Source organism: Asterias rubens, chromosome 19, assembly GCF_902459465.1.
Source record: "Asterias rubens chromosome 19, eAstRub1.3, whole genome shotgun sequence".
Classification (NCBI taxonomy): domain Eukaryota; kingdom Metazoa; phylum Echinodermata; class Asteroidea; order Forcipulatida; family Asteriidae; genus Asterias; species Asterias rubens.
In genome coordinates this window covers 2,170,290-2,184,178 of record NC_047080.1, presented here as the reverse complement: position 1 = coordinate 2,184,178, position 13,889 = coordinate 2,170,290, and the positions used below count along the sequence as shown (strand labels likewise).

Here is a 13,889-nt window from a genome sequence, read left to right as displayed (position 1 = left end):
ATTGTTTTCTATCCATGTGGGTTCTCGGCAAGTAAATTGAAGGTACACGTTTGGTAATTGTCAAAGACCAGTCTTCTCACTTGGTGTATCCCAACATAAGCATAAAATAACAAGCCTGTGAAAATTTGAGCTAAATTGGTCATCAAAGTTTCAAGAAAATAATGAGAGAAACAACACCATTGTTGTACGAATTTGTGTGCTTTCAGATAGGAATGAAAAGACTTCTAGCTAGAAGTCTGTTATTATTTTATTGAGAAATTACCTCTTTCTCCTTCTATGCTACTTCAGAGGGAGCCCTTTCTCACAATGTTTTATACTATTAATAGCTCTCCAATGCTCATTACCAAGTCAGTTTTCAAGTTAATATTTGTTTTGAGTAATTACCAAATGTGTACCTGCACTTTTCTGGAAAAACCTTGGCTTCACAAACAAAATTAATAAGTTGAATTAAATTAAATTAAATTAAATTAGACATAAATTAAACTTATAAAGCAGCATGATGAGGACTTTTCTGCGAATCCATGGGTTCAACAACCAGAATTAATAGATCAAATTAAAAAATGGAATGGAAATAGGTTTATTACGCACCATAATGATGTCAACTACTAAACAAGGACTACCAGGCTATTACAAACAAAGGTTAGATATGAGGTGCGTTTTTGCAATTACCGTTGCGGTCAATAACGAAAACACAACCCCCGATCACTTTTCGGTCAAACCATTTACTTCGGTTCACACTTGTAATTCAACTGAAATCCTGGAAAGTTGTAGGAGCTGTCACTGATGAAGGTCATAAGTGCAAGGTTGGTCTCGGACACCAGTGACTTCCCGTTCAGATCCTTTCCACAGTACCTGCAGATTATTCAAAATATTTAAATAGTTTTGCCGGGTTGAAATATAGTTCACGCCTGGAATTACAATGAACAGAGGCATTGGCCTCTATTGCCCCTGCATGGTCTTTGACTTGGTGCCCCCGCTAAAAGTGCCCTTTACAAAATGAAGATGGCCTTGCCCTCTGTAAGATGAAATTCCAGGACGGATAGTTTTAAGTGAGTTTATTTGGTAATGACCCACCAAAAAGTGCACCCATTAATTAGAAATCTTTAAAAGCTAGTCAACAAATTTGAAAGATTGCCTAAAGGTGACTTTTGGAAATTCAAATTCGTTTCCTTTTAAGAAAATAAAGATACTTTTAGTTGTTTTTCCTCAAAAAGTAGAGACGTTATTAAGTGGAAGACTTTAACATGTGACTTTTATTGTATTGTTCTTGATAACCTAGCTAAAAATCAGGAGTTCACTGACAAAACCCAATCTATGATCCAACTCTAGCAACCATCCAATTTGCTTGGTATCAAACTTGCATCTTTGTCAAATCTTCCAGGAACAAAAATAACTATTCTGCAATCTGTATGCATCTTCAAATCTTTAACTCCCCCCCCCCACCCCAACACACTCCCCTCAAGTAAATTTTCCTGACTTTCAAAGGGGAAACAAATTGAAAAGAAAAATTGAGACTTACGTGTCAGGGTACACCTCATCCACAATGCTCCCGATCTTGGTCTCAAATCGATCGTAGAAGCAGCCATATCCATCAATGTTGAACGATGTGAACTCCAGATGAACTCGCTCTCCTTCTTGGCACTAATAAGAAATAGAAGAGGTTCAGGTCTATACTCCAATGCAGCATCATAGGCTTTTGAAAATAAGATAGCATTCCTGCTTTGTGGGAGAGTATGTGTGTTTATAACAATAATGTTTATGGCAGTGATAAACCAGTAGATTTTTAAGAGCAATAAATAAAAAAAGGAGACAACCATCCAGAAGACAAACACCACAAAAAATACCACAAAAAACAAATAGTTAGACAATATCAAACAATTACCCAAACCATCATGACCCAAACACGTTAAAAACAGGAGTGCGTTTTGGCGACCCCAACCAAAGCCCAACCGACTCAACAAGGTTACCGGTTGGTCACCGCGCTCAACTGAACACGCTAAAACGCTCAACCGAAGACCAATGTTTCTGGTTGGAGTCGCCAAAACGCACTCCAGCATAAAAAAGGGGGAAAACCTAATTTGTAAAAATATTTTACTTACCTTGATGGCATAGCTACAGTGAAGGTTGCTCGGATATTTACCTCCTGAGATCTTGAAGCCAGGAGTTTGTACCGTACCAGATGGCCCAACGAACTCCTCACCGCAACCTGCTGATTTATCAACAACAAAAACACTTCTTTGGAGTCACAGATTCTTAGATATTCGAAACAGTAATGAGACCATTGTAGAGTGTCATGGCCGAGTGGTTAAGAGCATTGAATTCAAGTTCTGGTGCTAAATCACCAGAGTGTGGGTTCGAATCCCGGTCGTGACACTTGTTTCCTTGAGCAAGATACTTTACTATAACTGCTTCTCTTCACCCAGGGGTATAAATGGGTATACCTGCAAAGGGTAGAGGTTGATACTGTGTATGAAAAAGCCTTTGGAGTGCCACAGCAGCTCAGGGCTGTATACTCTCCATGGAGCTGAGCAAGATTGAAGGGATGTTACTGGCCCAATGACCACGCAGAGCTCTAATGTAAAGTGCTTTACATGGCAATCTATAAATTTCTACGCTAGCTGTACAAGTCTAGAATGCCTAGTAACGTGGAGTACGCATGCCCACAGTCCAAAATTCTCTGATGACCCCTGAAATACGCTTGCTGTAAGCACGTATTTCCCTGCTTACGTAAGCGTTGATTCTGTGCTCACGGTAAGAAGCAGAGCCATGAAAGTGAGCCAAGATCTGGAGACGAGTGCCATTTGCCCAGACGCAATGATTAAGCCTGGTTCATACTTCCTGCGAATGCAAAGCTAATTTGAGGTTGAGTTTGACGTCACAACCCTCCTATCGCAGCGATATTCGCAAGTGACTTGTCCAAAGTTGAACTGCTGCGAATTATTCGTTGTGAATTAGTGACGTCAACATTCCTATCGCATTCACATTCGCAGGAAGTATGAACCGGGCTTAACTTGTCCTCTATTTCTCACCTGGTGGGTTTTTGAAGATCTCACAAAACACTCCGGTATACTCTTCAGGACAGTCGCAGGAGCAGTCAATATAAGGCACCCCACCATTCAGGCATTTATCACTCATGTCCTCGGGACAGTTTTCTGTAGAAAAAAAAAGGGTCAAAATATAATGTTGAATTGTTACTTTTGGTTTTTACCCATACATCGATGTGTGTTAGCACTGTATACCCAGTACTTTCCTGAGTCCTGTGAAAAAAAATTCACAGGCATGTTACTCGGGTGGGATTCGACCCAACGACCCTTTACATATCTAGAGCAGTGTTTTACCAACTAGACTCCAAAGATTGTGCGACGGCTAGAGGCAGTTCAAATCCTCCGTCTTTTGTGGCATGAGTTTTTCTGTAGGACTGATATATAAGTAGATATAAGTAGATATAAGTAGATATAAGTATAAAAACTGTCTTCAAAAGATGTGTAAAACCAGAACCCTGCCAACGAAAAAAATATAACCATACAATATAAAAAGGAGATTGCACTGAAACATTAAAAATCACACAAAAGAAAACATTAAAACACAATAAGCAATCCCAAATTATTGAGGGAAAAAAATCTGAACCCACAACAAAACACAATAAGAGGAAGGGAAAACAATAAAAACAAAAACTATAGAATGGACTACAGCCCTGAAAACAAACCCAAAAAACTCCTTCAAATGCAGTAAACTAGGTTTTGCGGGAAAGAAAAACTGTAGACAAACTGTAAAGGACTTGAACCAAAAACAAGTCGTATTGTGTTGATAGAACTGGGCCCAATTTCGTATAAGGAAATCAAATATTACTCAGCAAAATTGAGCATGGAAATGTGATTTTAGCTGATAACCCTTCTTCTGGAAAGCACATTTTTTTGTTTTCTTAGCTAGCTTTTGTGCTTAATCAGATCTATGAAATTGGGCCCTAATACTTTTACAGCTCCAATGCCAAACTTGCGTTTTCTGTACTTTACTTACCAAAACAATCGTACATAGTATTGAGGTTGAGTTTGTCAAGTCTTGTGAGACGCTTTTGCAGTCCCATCTTCAGTTTCTCACTTTCTTTCTTGGGTATTATTGTTTCTGACCTGCCGTCTTTGCTGAAGGCCTGTATAAGAGTCCAAAAATAGTGTTTAAACTCAATCATTAAAGCAGTATATTGCTAGGTTTTTATAATACTAGTTCTTATATAGCGCATTTATACATCAATGATCAATGCTCTTTACTTAAGTGCCCGGTTATTGTGCCATTAAACATTCCTGTAATCTTTCTCAGCTCCCTGGGGAGTGTACACCCCTGAGCTGCCGTGGCGCTCCAGAGGCTTTTTCAATAGACCCTTCCCATGAAATATGTTAATTGCACATAGCGCGTGCGCACTAACGTTTTGGTTGGCAGAATGAGGGAACATCGCGCTGTTTTGTACACGGCTAATGGGTGCGTGAGGCAGACGCGATTGCGCGTCTGCTTAGTGCACAACTCTACGGCGTTTGCCAACCAACAGGGTCTGTACGCATGCGTGAATGTGATTAGCATATTTCATGGGAAGGGTCCATTATCAACCTCTACTCTAGTAGTGGGTGAAGAGAAGCAATTATAGTGAAGTGTCATGACCAAGATTCGAACCCACACTCGGATGACCGAAATCACCAGGGGCCAATTTCATAGAGCTGCTTAAGCAAAAATTTTGCTTAAGCACGAAAACAGCTCGCTTATTTTACACATGTTACTGGCCAAAATGTTATGCCATATACATTGATTGTGACTTGTATTTAGCTGTTGTTCACTTAGCATAACAATTGAGTGGAGTCTTGGCCGGTAATCTGATTTTACTAAGCAAGGATTTTTTTGCTTAAGCAAAATTTTGTGCTTAAGCAGCTCTATGAAATTGGGCCCAGAGCTTGAAATCTATGTTAGAAAAACCCTGCATAATACATAATCAATCAAATGAGCAACAGAAGAAACAAAAAACGAATAAGTTTGTTATCACTTACATCGGATGAATAATGCATGATGGACTGAAGATCGTAAATGACCAGCAGTGGTCGATCCGCTATCTTGAAGTTATGAGAGTAACTCGACTTGATGTTTTCCTCAATGATGCTGACATGTTCATCTCTGTCACTGCGGGTCTGCTCGTGGTAGCGTCCCAAGGAGTGGCCGAGCTCATGCAAGATTACACCAAACTGACATGATAAAATGAAAAGTTGGTTTGACATGGTAGTAATAAGGAACTTGAAACTTTGCATGGTTTGGAGTATAATCAATGGGAGACTTTTTGAGAGCTCTGCCACTAGAGGGCAGCAGACCTACCAGGTAAGGGTGCTCAACAGCTATAGCAAACAGTGGTAAATGCTAAAAATTCAAAAATACTCAAAAAATATTTAGAAGTCTCTCAGCCTTTTGAAAATTATATCAGATACATTGTCATACAACTAAACTTCAGATTTCTTCTCAATTTTTGGTAGGTCAGCATTTTGGAATTTTTGCTAATTACCCTAGAAGAAACACTCCCAAAAACTCATGCACACCGCTTGTTTTCCTTGGGGAACTCGTGTCCAGTACGTCCTGTTCCAGAACAGTTTGGTTTATGCTGGCAATGTGTTATTAAAAACAAAATACAATTTGGCTAAATCTAAAGTACAAAATCAAAAACACGCAAAACACAAGGTATTTGCTGTCAGTGACCGTCACTCATGCTTCTCCTATTCCTAAGTTGTTGACATTACCTGGTGAAGAGCGCCCTCTCTTGGTGATTGGCAGATAGTCCAAAGTTTCCCATTGAGGTTAGTGGTAGCACCATGTGAAAATCTCTTTTGAGTAGTGTTGGTTCTGAGAAGAACCGGTGGTTGACAACTCAACGTTTCGATCAGTATGCTCTGATGGTCTTCTGGAGGATGCTGGACTCGGTTGCTGGATGCTGCTTAGGTACTGGGATGAAGGTTAACTGGCAGGTCCAACATTTGTGAGCCATTGAGCCAAGCCCGACTACCAGTTAATATCCAAGGCAGTCCAGCGTTCTCCTGAAGAGGATCAGAGCATACTGATCGAAACAGTTGTCAACCACCAGGGTTTTTTTTTCAGAACCACCAACACCACTCAAAAGAGATTTACAGTATCGAGAGCTGCTGTACTTCTAACAAAGGTTTAATTACCATTAACTTTTACCATTAATTAGCGATTACCAAAACGGACAACTTCCATTAAAACTTAATCAAAGAATATGAACAAGTTCTGATGGGTTTACTCACATGGCCACACATCTTCTCTTCCAGATTCAGATTACCACCTGGTCCCCCGATAGTGGATGAGCACCTACCACCAATATAAAGAAATAAAATAGTTACCAGACCATTCAGAATTAATGTTCTTTTAACTTGGACTTTTTGCAACTGGTGCACCAACTCAATTTTTTGCTTAGCAATTTCTTTTTTTGCTAAGCAATCTTTTTTGTGCTTAGCAGCTATGTGAAATTGAGTCCTGCTCAGAATACATATAACCAATATTAGAACAGTCTAGTTCACTGGACCCAAGCTCTGGTGTTGTCAGCAGCTGAGTGTTAGTGCGATACTCAGTCATGACACAGTAAAAGTTGAGAAAGAAGTGCATTCTGCTTAATACCAGCCAGGCTTCTAGTGAAGTTGACCCTGTTTCAGCTCCAGGAGTAGGTGGCAATGGCCCCTGGTGGCAGTTGATTTGGCCTACTTCCTTACAGACTGTGAAGGGGGTAACCCTGTTTCAGATCCAGGAGCAGGTGGCAATGGCCCCTGGTGGCAGTTGATTTGGCCTACTTCCTTACAGCCTGTGAAGGGGGTAACCCCGTTTCAGCTCCAGGAGTAGGTGGCAATGGCCCCTGGTGGCAGTTGATTTGGCCTACTTCCTTACAGACTGTGAAGGGGGTAACCCTGTTTCAGCTCCAGGAGCAGGTGGCAATGGCCCCTTGATTTGGGTCGATAGCCAAATTCACTTAAGTGTAGCCCTCACTTTAAAGGGCCATCAGTGGCCTTATGGTGTTTGGTGACCTCTCATAAAACACAATAAACATTTCAAAAATAAACTTACCCCTTTTTCTTGCTGTGGACGAGCAATGGCTTTACGTCCCCGGAGTATCCGTCCATTGCCTCAGTAAACTTGAGACATGTGTTCTCCTCATATTCACGAGCTGCTTCATGGAATTTAGCTTTCATTTCAGGGCCTTCAGAAAGAAAAATATATAGAAATACGTAAGGTTTAAATAATCCAGACAATTGTAACGGTCACTGCACAATTGAAAAGTATTGGGCGTCTTAGGTAATTGTCTAAGACCAGTATTCTTACTTGGTGTATCCCAACATAAAATAAACAAAAACGTGAAAATGTGGACTCAATTGGTCACCGAAGTTGCAAGAAAATAATGAAAATAAAAACACCATTGTTGCACAAACTTGTGTGCTTTCAGATTACTTCAATTTCAGGCCTGAAGGCTTTTAATATTTGAGTGAGAAATTACCTTTTTCTAAATTGGTTATCGAAGTTGCGAGAGAATAATGAAAAAAAAGAAAAAACACCCTTGTTGCACTAACTTGTGTGCTTTCAGATGCTTACAAAAATCTTTAGGAATACTTCAGGCCTGAACCCTTTTAACATGAGTGAGAAATTACCTTTTTCTCAAAATGATGTTACTTCATCAGAGGGAGCCACTTCTTACAATTTTATATGTTATCAACAGCTCTCCGTTCCTCGTTACCAAGTAGGTGTTTATAAGGACAATTATTTTGAGTAATAACCCAAATGACATAAAATTAAAAGTAAAGTTTAAAATTAAAAACAATTTTTTTAATCAATTTTAAAGTCTTACTGAAATCAGGATGGAATTCGTAGACAACAGTTTTCTCCGGCCACAACTTGAACGCCTCGGTAGCGTCCCTCCGCACTCTTGCCCTGTTCTTTGCCGTTACAGCTCTCATGGCGAAGTAAACTTCTTTCTGTTGCTCAGAGAATTCCATATCACCCTCCAAGCAGTTCTCCGATGGTGTCATTTCCAGCTTGGAAGCCAAATTGTCCTCCCCCATGAAGAACCTCTCCGCCATTCCGCTGAAGTCATCGCGAAACTGAGGTAAAAAGGAAATATTTTGATAATGTTTAGTGCCTAAAACCTCCAAAAGAACGTCTCTAAGCACTTATATGAACAAAAGAAAATTCTGTATATGACGAATTGAACAAAAATGTTTTGAGAAGACTCTTAAAACGTGAAACGATGGTAGCTAGAGGGAGATCACTGGTAATTTTCAGTAGAAATTTGAGGATTTGTGATTATGAGACAACTTCACAGAGCACCTTAAATGGGCTTACAAAGTGCTGTGGCACACTCGACGGCCACTGTCAGAAACACTGGGGCAAACCTCTTCTCTGAGTAGCAAAGAATAACTGGGTTCTTTTACGCCAGTACACGGTACAGGACGAGCAATACTGGTGTAGTTTCTTGCAAAAGTGTCAAGACCAGAACTAGAACCGACGCTCTGCTGATCAGAAACACCAGAGCTTGAGTCTGGTGCCCTTGACTGCTTAGCTTAGACTTTTAAATCTACAGACCCAGCGTTGCATAACATACATAACAATTTGACAACATTACTTACCACAAAGTCCTGCGCTTACAGACCCATGTACATGTAAAGTGTGTGAATCTATGGGCTGTAAATGCAGAATTCTGCAGTACCCAAAGCCATGAAATTGGGGCTCAGGGTCCAATTTCATAAAGCTGCCAAGCAGAAAATACTGCTTGGCAAATTTCTTTGCTAAGCAAATATTGAGTGTGGCACAAGTCACAATAAGGTAAACTGAACAGCATTTTCGGCTGGTATCCTTTTCTGTTCTTAGCAAGTTTTTGTACTTGAAGGCTTTATGAAATTTGGCCCTGATCTAAAAAGATTTAAACATTGCCAACTTACTACTTCTCCAGCATCTGTGAGGGCCGACACTAACACCACACTCATCAGCAGCATGAACCGCATGGTGACCAATCAGATGTATAGCAAGAGATAGAGAGAGAGTTTCAGCGTACCTTTTATAGGAAATTCTCCTTTATATTGCCTTACAGAGCTTGGAAAAGTCACGCACCAAACTTAATACCTGGACAGGTCTTCTAAATTATTTGATTGGTGGAATTTAATTACCCAGAGTTTCTGTTTGCTTTACACACATGAACTGGGATAATTATTACAAGTTTTTTAATTGGCGGCAATAAATCATTCTCTACAAAATAAACAGGTACAGTACAAAATTGAACATTTTTGTGTTGCTGTCCAAACTAATTGATATATAGTGTGGTATGTAACTTGTCTTAAAGTAGAAACTCAGTTGCGATGACTTAAAGTTTTGTAAGTAAAACTCAAAATGCAGTGTGTGGCTAAGCAACATTTTTTAGTGTGAAGCATAATAAAATGTAAGCATGGACGTTCAACAGTAACCTTTCCTCTATACTAATGACTGCTTTCCATGGCAATCTGTTATGTGTAAAATTCTCCTACAAGGATTAAAAATGACCTTTCAAACTACAGTATCTAATCTAGAGAAAGGTTAACCCAGCTCCATCCTAACACCGAGATTGGTTGGTTAACCCTCGTCCTGGGCTGGGTTAAATATTACCCTTATTACCCAGTTGGAGAATGTTGAGCCCTGAAAAGTGCTGTGTGATGCTCCACTTATCTGGAAAATCTCAGAGTTAAAATATTTTCCTGAACACAAAGATTCTCAAGATTAAAGTATAGTGTGAAAGGGTATACAGGGAACTACACCAAAGCCCTATCAAATGAAATTTCAGAATCAACATTTTTTACGGATGTTTATTTTGTCTGATAAATGACGTGGTATAATATCATAAAAACCTTATTATAAAGCTTGTCTCGAGGCCAGTCAGTGCACTTTCAAACCTTCATCTTAATGACTAACAGCATGGAGTAAACAGAATTTCCTACCAAGAGAGTTCTTCAAGGCACATTCACACTGTGTCAACAAAATAGCTTAATTAAAAAGTCATTTTCCAATATGTTGTCTACAAAGCGGATCCACGCACAGGGTGGAAAACAGTACGTGTACATAAAAATAACTCATATATAGTTGAGACAGTGGGAGTTGGATGTCCAAATAATCTGGCAACAACATGCAATTAACTCTCTAAATTGTGTGGGGAATGAGGGTAAGCCAACAGTTTATCACGACAAGAACTCAAATGTTTATACATGAAAGTTCAGGCCTGATACTTCACTGAGGCAACAAAGGCAACTGTCTCCATGCCCCCCTGGTCAATGTGCCCTGGTGCCCTTGAACAATCCAGTAGACATTTACAATTTACACATACTAGGATGCCCTCAACCGAGGAGAAAGTGCCTTGGTGCCCTTGCCCTTTCAAAAACGAAGCATACAGGCCTGAAAGTTACAGGTTCTAGTTTTCAATAATCTCTTGGAAACTTTTTACAAACAAAGCTAGCTATTGGAAACTTAAGGCCTTGAATTTTATTCTTGAAGGGGCACAGCAAATTTCCTCTGGTCAGGGGCACTTCGATGAGGAATAGTTAAATTGTTATAGGAACTTTGCAAAGGGCACCATGGCAATTGCTCTCAGTGAGTGCCATGGGTTATTTTGAGGTCTGAAACTTCCTTCTATGAATCAGGCAAGCAAAAGTGGTTAAAAATAATTCTGGAGACACTTTTATAACTTCCATAAAAATTGTTAACGCCTTTATTTAGTGGGCATATCGAACATGTACTGTATATACAGACAATTAAAGCTTTACTTCATAACATTTGGATAACACACAAAATTGGAACACAGTTTTTTGTTAGTGACAACAAAATGAAATGTACGCCCAGAAGAAGGCTCTTCATCACCTTCTTCCAGCCACATAGAGTACTTTTTTTTCCAGTAATAAACTGGCTCCTGACAACAATTATTTGGCAACAATTAATTTACTGTTACATTTTTGTTGCTAAAATTACCCACAAGCGGTGATTACCCATTCAGCTTTTAACATTCCTAAGATGTTGCTTGATGAATGGCAAAAAAACTTTCACACTCTGGTGTTTGAAAAAAAAACAATTGCTTTCTCCAGTAACTTGTTGTTGTGTCTTTCTGAGCACACAACAAAATACACCACAGCTCTGAGAAAAGACAACCATTACGGAACTTAAAATGTGTTGCAGTTGTCACTATTGGGAGCATTCAGCCTGTGCATCTTAATTTAAAAAATGTATTTTATTGGTTTGCGGTAACACCATGTGTGTACATGTATCTACTTGCCAGGTAGAGTTTGTTCTTAGAGAACTGTCTTGCTTTATTCTACTGCTGTGGAGTAGAAGTCTCCCGAACCCCTGATTATCTACTCAACGGCAGTAAAATAAAGCAAGACAGGTTCTCTAAAAAACAAACTCTACCTGGCAAGTAGATACACACATGGTGTTACCGCAAAACAAATACACAGTGATATCTCACCATGCAATGCCTCAAATCCTATATTTAAAAAAAATAGTTAATGGCCTGAGTGACATTTTTTAAACCCTAGCAGAGTCTTTTTCGAAAGATTCGAGAAAGACTCTGCTAGGGTCGAAACGCCAGGCCCTATTATTGTTTGCATTTATACCACTATTGGTCCTATTGGCTGTTAGCAGTTTGCAACAGCTAGGTTCTGTTTTGTTCATCTTTTATTCCCTCTAAAATATACCAGATAAACACAAGGTCCATGTGTAAACGGATGAATACTTGAAATTTTAGCCGATACTTTGACACTACACCTGTGTCTCTAGCATCAGGAAAACAAATTGCACCCTACCTTATTAACATTTCTTTTGTTAAACAAAAATCTTAAATTGTATATAAGTAATATTTAACTGAATAAATTCCAACACAATCCGACAAGCACCTTCAATTAACAAAGGAAGGCACAGTGATAAACAATAAATGCATATATGATAATAATTATGTAATTACTACTATTAACATTCAAGTATTTGTTTATAACCACAAAGACCTGTTTGAATATCAGTGCTTTAAGCCTTTTATTTGGAAAATTGTTGAAATTTACGATGGTCAACATCTTACCTGGGCTCAATTTCATAAAAGTGTGTAAGCACAGAACTTCCTTTCTAAGCATATCAATATTTTGCTTAGCTGAAACACCAGCCAACAAATTTCATTGTTGAAACTGTTGCCACTTGTTCCCAAATCATTTTTTGTTTAAGCAAAGAAATCTGCTAAACACAATTTTCTGCTTAACAGCTTAGCAGAAAAAACGTGCTTAGCAAATTCTTCTGCTGAGCCAAAATAAGCTAGGTACCAGTCACACAAAAAAAACATTACAATATAGTTTGGTGGGTAAACCTGTTTCTGTTATTAAGCTACAATTGTTCAGGGTGAAACCTTTTGTTTTGTGCTTACCAAGTTTATGAAACTGAGCCGTGTAAGTAAATTGACAAATAATTGTTAATGTCAATGCATTGTGAATAGGATACATGTGTATTAAAAAATGAAATAAAGTGTGTTCTGTAAATACAAATTGCAATGAAATAAACAACAAGTTAATTACTATTGTGTGAACGTAATAATGCATTTAAAATAATTATGAAGTCTGTACAGAATTTGGTTGGTACAAAAAAAACAATAAACAAACAAACAAACAAACAAACAAACAAACAACTTTACAGAGTGCATTTATTGTTGCATTTATTTTTTATAATGCAACTCAAGTTTCAAAATCAGTTTTGAGAAAACAAGATTTATTAGAATAAATTGACATCAAAGTACCCAGAACGATTACTGTTGGCTGTGTTTGTGTGAATTTGCAATCCATTTGAAATGTTTGCTGTTGATGATCCTGTACAGACTCGCACTAAAACATTACAACCACTGGAAAAAAACTGATGCATAGTGGTCCCCTCTAATTTATCTACGGTGACATTAAACAGACATAATCACAACATTTCACGATGAAAACAAAAGTCAACAATAAACCCCTTGCATAATGCTGAACGCTTTAAGGACGCTGAGGTCGCGTGCACGCTTTCACGTACAACAGTTATCATCCAAAGATTTGCCTTCTTTGGCCTCAGTGAGAGCGCTTTTTTGCGCCAGTGAGGGCGCTTTTGAATAATATGACCTCATTACATGCAAAGGGGTCTATAAATGGAAAGATTTACACGAGCCAATCAACTTAGAAGTGGTTTTTGAACTGTTGTTCATGTCGGCAACTAAAATAACTCCCATATTAGACCAAAATAATCACTCCTGACTACATCTCGACATCCAAAATCCCCCAAACTTCACTTTTCTCCACACAAAAAATAAAGCAGTTTATCATTTTAATCAATACATATATTTAAATCTGCATTGGTCAATTACATAGAAAAATTAGTCTCCGTTCATCGGAGCAGGTGAAATAAATGGAAGATTCATTTGGAAAATTAAAGAAAAACATTTTTATCACACTTGTGTACACAAACAGGTCCCGGTTTCGTTAGCCTTTTTGAGATATGGTCGACACTATAGGAGTGCACTGTTTGATTTGGGTGACTACAGACAAATTTACCCCCAACCTAATAGTGTTATAGTACTGTGTCCACAATATCCCAAAATGGCTTACGGAGCTGCTCACAAAAAAATAATTAAAGCATTTTGAATAAGGGCACCCGCCAAAATGACATGTCAACATGTACCATTTGTGCCTGGTATCCAAACTGTACAGGGGTGGATTTCACCAGTTTAAGACTAGTCATCTCTCCTGTAAGGATGAGTTATTATTTCGTCCTAACTTTGGACTAGTCTTAAGTTTATAATAACTCCTAAAGAGTCCTACATGTGGAGCTAGTCCTAAGTTAGGACTAAC

General features: G+C 38.7%; 1 protein-coding gene across 1 annotated transcript; it reads right to left on the bottom strand.

The window, feature by feature from the left end:
* Window positions 1-334: 334 nt before the first annotated feature.
* On the bottom strand, window positions 335-11,321 carry LOC117303432 (blastula protease 10-like). The gene is made up of 10 exons (XM_033787625.1): window positions 8,964-11,321; window positions 7,874-8,126; window positions 7,099-7,231; window positions 6,288-6,351; window positions 5,031-5,222; window positions 4,018-4,147; window positions 3,030-3,152; window positions 2,100-2,209; window positions 1,520-1,641; window positions 335-852 (listed from the first exon to the last, which is right to left on the bottom strand). Exons 1-10 carry the CDS (start codon window positions 9,024-9,026, stop codon window positions 723-725), a joined length of 1,320 nt encoding a protein of 439 aa, XP_033643516.1. The 5' UTR covers window positions 9,027-11,321; the 3' UTR covers window positions 335-722.
* Between the last annotated feature and the right edge of the window lie 2,568 nt (window positions 11,322-13,889).

Bases quoted from the DNA above. Each gene is read 5' to 3' on its own strand.
- LOC117303432 (XM_033787625.1), bottom strand. From the start codon at position 9,026: ATGCGGTTCATGCTGCTGATGAGTGTGGTGTTAGTGTCGGCCCTCACA. The intron at 7,232-7,873 runs GTAAGACTTTAA...TTCTTTCTGAAG, and splicing joins CGAATTCCATCCTGATTTCA to GCCCTGAAATGAAAGCTAAA. The intron at 5,223-6,287 runs GTGAGTAAACCC...TTATCATGTCAG, and splicing joins AAGAGAAGATGTGTGGCCAT to TTTGGTGTAATCTTGCATGA.